The 8,074-nt window shown below is 31.6% G+C and overlaps 1 protein-coding gene across 1 annotated transcript; it reads left to right on the top strand.

Moving 5' to 3' along the window:
• Positions 1-228: 228 nt before the first annotated feature.
• On the top strand, positions 229-6,237 carry LOC136271978 (uncharacterized). Its single transcript, XM_066072619.1, has 7 exons — positions 229-293; positions 695-786; positions 920-1,297; positions 1,662-1,807; positions 4,598-4,853; positions 5,583-5,708; positions 6,132-6,237. Exons 1-7 carry the CDS (start codon positions 229-231, stop codon positions 6,185-6,187), a joined length of 1,119 nt encoding a protein of 372 aa, XP_065928691.1. The 3' UTR covers positions 6,188-6,237.
• The last annotated feature ends 1,837 nt before the right edge of the window (positions 6,238-8,074 follow it).

Genomic DNA, 8,074 nt, shown 5'->3' with positions numbered 1-8,074 from the left:
CCTACTTTGAGACAAAGTTACAACTTGAATAAGCAAGCCTAGACTTTTTCCTCACCAAATGGTTGTAAAGAGGATTCCAATGAACGTCCTTGATATTTTTTGGGTTTTTATTTTTTCAAATAAGTTTGTAGCTGTTTTATGTGATTAAAAAGAACCCAGAGGTTACAGGCTTGCAGCAACTACTAGTAAATCCTTTCTCAATGATTAGTTCAAATAGTTCGTTACACAATGAAATCCTTGCGTAGCGATCTACTGGAGCGGATCAAGGGAACCGATGATAAACTTCATTTAATGTATCCTTCGATATTATAAATTCATCACCATCGTAACCCTGATAACTGGTGCTTCTTTCTACATGTAAAGTTTTTTTTTCATAGTGCACTGAAATATTGGATTGATATCCGACAATTGAATCAACCATTTTTTTCTCTTGTCCACTTATATGCTATGTTCTCATTGCAGTAACTTAGAGTTGATCAAAGATCTGATTTTGCTCAAATTAAAAAATATAGTTGCCATTCTCCCCATTACCTTCTATAAGGTTCAACATGAATACAAATTTTCAGTTAAATTGAATGCGCAAATATTTGCAACTTTTGGGTGTTCTGAGTCATGCAATGAATTTTAGAACATCCTGGTTTTTTTTAAAAAACCCTTTAATATAAAAACGACATGCGTGATGTTGATTATAAAGGACACAATTAAACCCCACCTCGCGCCTTCTTCCTGTTGCCATGATGGTTGTGTTAAAATTATTTTCTGCTTTGGTTTGCTTTCATTTTTGCAGTAAGTAAAAGTTATCAATGTAGTTATTTATCAAAATATCTTGCATGAAACGTGCATATGGGCGAAATTAGTAGTTTCGGTTGTACCACCTGTACATGTAAATGTAGGAACTTTTTTTATATTGATGCCATAGGTCCTATAACGTTCAGCATGTCTCCAGCTTCTCATTCTGCCGGCGAAAATAAGGTTACAATTTCCTGTGGAAAAACCGTGAAAGAAAACAGTATCCTTACTTATGAATTGCAGAAGGAAATAAACGGAGACTGGACATCTATCCTTAAAGCGAATGATTCCTTGATGTATAGAGTGAATGAGGATACTACATTTGATAATTTTTCTATAACCTGGTTCAGCGGGACATGCGGGTCTAGGTGCTTCGCTATGTTCAAGGCTATTGTAAGATCAGATACGTGCATGATGGATCATCACGCTTTTCTTAACGCCCGCTGTGGAATTATTCAAGAAAACAAAACTATATACAGTTCAGAGATCAACATTTTCTCGGTGAAAGGTACGTATGTTCTACGAATCCCTAAACAAATGACTGTATTTATGAATTGTAAAAATGTAAGTAATTGATTTAAAAAATGTCCTATCCATGTGATAAGGAATACCTATATATGTACATATTTCCTGGACAACCAAATCTCTTTTTCCGCGCAAGATAAACAACATTTGTAAAGCTTTAATAATACACATAACATTAAAAATCTGAAATTCAGTCGATTGAAAGAAAATTTGGAGGAGGGTACTGAATGCGTATCAGTCAAATGTTTTAGACTTTTAGTTATTATTTAGTGAACTGAAATTGTATAATTTGTGATTTGTATGAAAATCGTTAACATGACTATCACTTCGATTAATTTCAATCATAGGAGAATCCCCTAAATACATGCACAGCATATCAAACGTTGATGAACGCTTCTCAAAAGACAGATCCAATACACTGTATAAGATTGATGATGTGTTACAGCTTCAATGTGTAGGAGAGGTAGAAAACGTCAATTCTAGTCCAACAAAGGTACATACTTTTTTTGTTCACACAACATTTAAATTATTTTTTCACGAAAAAATGCTTCTTGTTTAGCTGTCAATTATTTTTATTAAAATGAAAAAAAAAATAGTTTCTCCAGCTTTATTAAAAATGAAGATTTGAATTCTATTCTTTTTGAAATTAGGTCAATTTTATTGTCTTATTTTGTTTTGATGTCACATTGTCCTGTGACTCATATGTGTGATTCATCTGAAATACTCACTAGTAACCTTAATTTATGATTTTATGTTTACCAAAAACTTTATATTCCATAGTTGATTAATGTGAGAGTCTAAGGACTTAGAAATAGATAACTTTATGAAACGAAACTAACGTCTACTACCAGAAAAACAAATGAGCGATGTGGTTTTATTTTTAAATGCCCACGATTGTGTTAAAAAAACAGGATTCGCGTAAAATTTAGATAGCAGTTGCCCCATATATTATTGTTGGTTATGTGAAGATACCTGATGGGCGTGGTCATAATGGCACGCGGGAGCGCAGTTCCTATGTGTCATTATAGTCACACCCATCGGGTATTAGCACATAAACAACAATAATATATAGGATAAGCTACCTGTACCACAGTTTACAATTATTTATTATATCTTAGTAAAATTTGTCAGGAGTGCACATGCCTTTACTTAAACGGTGCTATTGTGTTAATAATATATTGTCTTTATATAGGTACATATATATTTTACTTTGTGAATTTCTAAGATGACTTTCTATTCCTGGCAAACATTAACTATATTATTTTTTTATGCCATACCCATTCATAATAAATCGACTGATCATATTTATTTAATTTTTTATTTTAAGTATCGATATTTGCACAAAAGAATTAAACTTAGAAACTCATTTTAATGTTAACGAACCCTAAGTTGTTTAACGGTCCTGTTTAAATAAATGAAATTATGAAATTTGATTAAAAAGATGATGGGTGGTACTTTTTACGAAATCATATATAAATGGTTGAAAAACAAGTACTTATACACACTTAAAAATACCAACCAATAAATGTTTGTAGTGAAACTGTAAATGATAAATGTCATATCCGAATGCCAACCACTATCAACAAGTTAACTATTTTAAAAAAATCATATCACGTGATTGACTTTCTATGAAACCTTTTTACAGAAAACCCCTATTTCATCTTACACGCGTTTCTCTACTAGTTTGCACAAATAAAGTAGAACAATAAAAAATAGAGTCTTCTGAGAAAGCCAGTGCCTATTATGTTTTCGCTTTGAGTTTTGGCATTTTGATCTTGAGATATCTTTTACTGTAACCAGTATTATGGACGTGCTAATGAACAACTTTGTTGATGTTGTTTTTACTTAAGATAGTTGGCGGATTTCAGACAAAAGTGTGGGGTATGTAAATATAACCCCTTCACTTTTAAGCATAGAAAACATGCCAAGCTTTATTGTACCATAGCTTGGCGAGTTTTCTGTTGTTAAAAGTGTGGGTTATATGTACATACCCCACACTTTTTCTTTACTCCACCCACTATCTCGAGTAAAAACAACATCAACAAAGTTGGTTTTAAGCGCGTCCATATTACTCCACAGTATGAGCTTCCTTTAGATTGAAATTGCCAAAACTCTACACGGATAAATGACTCAACTAACTTAGTTCGTCGAATAAATCTCATTTTTTGCTCGATACAAAACAATATCGACAACGGCTTTGTCAGAAACACTCTATTTTGATATTCCTCTCCATGTGTGCGGACAAGTAGAGAAACGCGTGTTAAATGAAATAGGGGTGTCCTGTTTAAAGTTAAAAAAAAGTTAATCACGTGATAAGAACGCGTTTGAATAGAAAACTTGTTCTGTGGACAGAGTGAATAGCCAATCGAATTTGACATTAACCATTCACGGTTTCGCGACATGTTTTTCTCAAATATTTTTTTTTTGGTTTATTGATTGATTTTGTTTTGATATATTTATATATGTACATGTTTTTTCAGCCACTTTCAAAAACATTCATGTATTTATCGATACAGAGTATCAAATACGCTTTTAAAAAACTAATTACCTTCACGAATTTAAATTTAATTTCAATTGTGTACACAGAAGCATTGCACAATTTAGGGTTCGTACATATCAAATTGTGTCAATAAATTTAATTCTTTGCAGCAAATATCGATGCTTTAAGTCGTGTAATGTAAAATGATGCATAATTATCCCTATATATATATGGATTTCCACCTACATTTCTTATTTCTCTGTCTTTGAAACTCGCAACGATTAGGGAAATTTATAGACATAATATGCTGGATTTGCAAAATATTCGTCTTAGAAAATTCGTAAAATATTTATATAATGATTTTAGACGGTAGAATTGATCTGAACTCTTTTTTGGCGGAGTTGCTCAAACTATAAATATACACACAAGTATTGCATGCATGCAAAGTTTAAGATGGCAATGAATGGAACATTTTGTTTTTAAAAGGTACCTCATTGTATGGAAGATATTCTGCCTTGCGTGATTAAAAGAACCTAACAATACGATTGTTCTCGTACATTGCTACATGCCTACAATTAAGATTAACTATTAATCAGAATAAGATAGGTCTAAGCCTTCCATTTATGAACAATTTTAGATGTAGTAAAATAATATTATGACTCTTGCGATCATGATCGCATATCACTAATGTTAAATACAGAATGTATATAAAAAATGTTTATTGCTTTCGACATTTTCGACCTTTTCAAAGAAAAAAATGAGAAGGTCATTCGTATAATTATATCGCTATTTTGATTGAAACAGGATATTCGCTGGTGCAAAAAAATATCGGGAAAATTTAAAGTCATGTCATTGCAAGATCGTTCTCAAACTGTGATCACCTCCAGGAGCAAAGACGGATGTCGTGTTGTACAGAAATCCGCCATATTTTATCATGTTTCCCAAAATGACACTTTATTAGACATTATGTGTGAATCTGGATACCCGGACTATGGTTATGAATGCGGGGAAAGAGGAATCAACTTACAAATTCGCATACCAATCACTCTCATTGAAAGAGGTAAAAAATACTTCACTTTCAGTGTTAAATGTTATGTTTTTGGAAAATCAGTGTGCATATTTACAACAAACATGTACATGTATCTTTATTTGTTCATGTGTTTTTGTAAGATGTGGTTATATATATTTGGAGGGGAAGCATAACGCTCGTGCATATCAATCAAACAATGCATTCTAATTCTTTGTTTAAAGGGGCGTGATCACGATTTTGGTCAAGTCTATTTCTCTTTTTAAAATGCTATAAAATTGTATTTCCAATGATCAATCAAAAATGTGTCAGTCGTTGAGTCATAAGCAAGATACAGAGCTCACACTTCTGCGTCAAGTAAACAAGTCTCGTGTCCTTTTTGGTTTACATTGGTTTAAAATACCAGTTTAAGTTCTTTTTCAATCTGATTTTCTTCTATCTTTTTATTCGTTTAAAGCATAAACAAAATTATACCTAGTGTTTATCATATTCAGGTTAGGTCCAAAAGTAAAGTTTTACTTCAACATTGAGAATGTAAACAAAAACATAAATTGTTTATAAAATACAACCCAAAAGCTCTTATTTATAAGATATATCACAAACATAATATATATACATATAATACTTTTAAGAGCTTTTATGTGTAATGTATATATTCAACGGCGATAAATCTCAAAGTATATATGAGTGGCTAATTGTAGAATAATGATAAAAAACTACCAAAATAGTATTTATAAAAAAACAACCTTTTTTCTTCATTAGAAGAATGGAGGATGTCGCCAATCATCCTGTTTGACAAGCAATCAGTGCTTAATCCGAAACGCATCAAATTGGAGGGAGCAGGGAAATTGCTGAATCTAATTTGTACTGCTTCAATTCTTACCAGAAGTACATATTTTTCGGTATATGTATTTATTTTAATTTTTGTTTTAGAAAATTTGATTATAGATAACAATATCTGCAAAAATCTGCTCTGCATGTGTATTCCTTCAAAAAACTTTCTTTAATAATCAATGTACATGTACATTTATCCGTATCTTTATTTAGTAATATTTCATTTGGCAAAAGAACAATGAACCCGAACATTGCTTGGTTTGGGACTACCATTACGCGACACCATTCAACGGGAATTTGTCCATATGTTCTATATATTAAGTGGTGTGACTTTAGGGAAAAGATAGTTTTATATATAATAGTATATTAGTGAAAACAACAGCCGCTAGTATTTTACAGATCTTTGGATGACTTGTACTATAATGATTTCATTTTACAATTTCTTTGTAATTTCATTGAATCTCTGATTTTTTTCAGAAACATGTAAATTGGTGTATAAAAAAGGAAAAGAAAGCAAAATGGACCCAAGTTAGTCTGCAGGAGTCGGAAGAAAAAGCCACATTAATCTCTGGCGGAAAAATAACATTCTACAGTAAAATACAATATCACGTCACAGTAGTTGATAGTGATGTCCATTTTCTTTGTGAAATTTCAAATTCAAAAACATGCGGTACAGGTTTTCCATCTGTTCAAACCTCAGTCCACGTTGATACAAGAAAAGGTAATATATTTGATTAATAATTATCCGTATAAGAACAACGTATTGATTCTTTTAAAACTTTTTAAAAAATGATGATCAGGCCTCAGTATTATGAATCTTTTTTTCATTTAAGCCCAACTTTTAATCATTTAAAATATGTATATTTATCATAAATGCAAAACTGTGGGAATTTGTAGACCATAATAATAACGTTATAGATGAACAATCTTTGGACAATAATGAGTTTTATTAAGATTTCTGTGATAGAAATCCCCTGTTTAGTGTTTTATTAAGATATTGTTTTGATAAGATAAAATTCAACATATTTTACTATTACTTTTCCCAATTTCTTTATTTTAAACTTCCTATATTTTGATGTTATGAGATACACGACAACATCCCATTCCCCCCACCCCCCAAAGTACAAATGTTGACATAAGTATATTGCATCTTTTTGTTTTGGTTCTGTAGTATTTTAAAGTTTTTTTTTTTAAAGAAATTTTGCATCAAATCTGAAAGATCTTGTGTTTGTTCATTTATTTTTATGTCATCATTTTTTTAAACCAGTTTTTTAAATCTGATATTTTACTGAACCAGTACAACGGTATGTTTTGAATTACGTGTAAGCATCAATAATGTTTATTGAAAAAAGGAATGCAACGACAGATGTCCAAGGAACCTGAAAATAACACAGCTGTAGTTGCTGCATTGTCCGGGCTTCTGACTTTGACCGTTATTCTTAAAATCCTTGTCCTTGCTGTGCTTTTTCGACGAAAAGAAATCAGGATGTTTGGTAAATATTTCCAAATCACATATCTAATAAGTTTGATGAACACTGCAGGGCAGAACATAATACATTGAGCATGTAAAACCCTAAGTTGATTCTAAAGATGATTTTACATTGAACACAAATGTTGCTCAAAAAGGAGCTTTACATAAAAATGCATATACAAGAAATAATAAACTAGATTTTGTAAATGCGCAGCACTTAATTTTAGTTTAAAACCCCCCAAAATGACATCTTTTCTTTTCATTTACAGGGCTAATTTTAAAGATTCCTTTTTCATTTCGGTCAGATACGATTAATGTTGTGGTGTTGAATATAAATATAAAATAATTACAAACACCAGTTTTAAGATTGAAGAACTAAGAAAAAGCCAGCAAGTATTGTTATTTTAAGGACGTAATCTATTTAGTTGATTCATCTAACAATTTATATTATTATACTTTCATGTTCCCTACTGAAATCTGATTGGTTTAGACGCAGTTGGTATTACCCTCAGCGTTAGCAACATACTTTGCAGCAGGCCCCGGGTAACACAACGATTTGTTACATGCGCGTAAAATATGCGCGTACGGTTCGCGGTAGAATTCACTTCATTTCTATATAAAAGCAGTACAATTTTCTTTAAAATTAGGACATTCAGTATAATAAAATAAATAGTGCCTGTTTGGGAGGGTTAGTGTTTAAATTGACATTCCTCGAAAAACATTGTCAACCTCCGCTTCGCGTCTGCTGACAATGGTTTTCTCGGGGTATCAATTTCATCAGTTACCCTCCCAAACAGGCACTATTTATATACTATATGCTTTTCTGTAAATGACTTGTGTTTCAAAAGATTTATTTTTCTTTTGACCTTCATAATATCAATGAAGGAGCAAAAAATATAGCATGAGTCTTTGAGGTTTAACATTATTAAAAATCTATTTTTGACCCATA

This window comes from Magallana gigas, chromosome 10, assembly GCF_963853765.1.
Source record: "Magallana gigas chromosome 10, xbMagGiga1.1, whole genome shotgun sequence".
Classification (NCBI taxonomy): Eukaryota; Metazoa; Mollusca; class Bivalvia; order Ostreida; family Ostreidae; genus Magallana; species Magallana gigas.
Note: the sequence above shows the minus strand (reverse complement) of the source record. Positions and strands in the feature narration are given on the sequence as shown.

Excerpts from the sequence above, each read along its gene's own strand:
- LOC136271978 (XM_066072619.1), top strand. The coding sequence starts at position 229 with ATGAAATCCTTGCGTAGCGATCTACTGGAGCGGATCAAGGGAACCGAT. Across the intron at positions 1,298-1,661 it reads CAACATTTTCTCGGTGAAAG|GAGAATCCCCTAAATACATG; the intron begins GTACGTATGTTC and ends TTTCAATCATAG. Across the intron at positions 5,709-6,131 it reads TGCTTCAATTCTTACCAGAA|AAACATGTAAATTGGTGTAT; the intron begins GTACATATTTTT and ends GATTTTTTTCAG.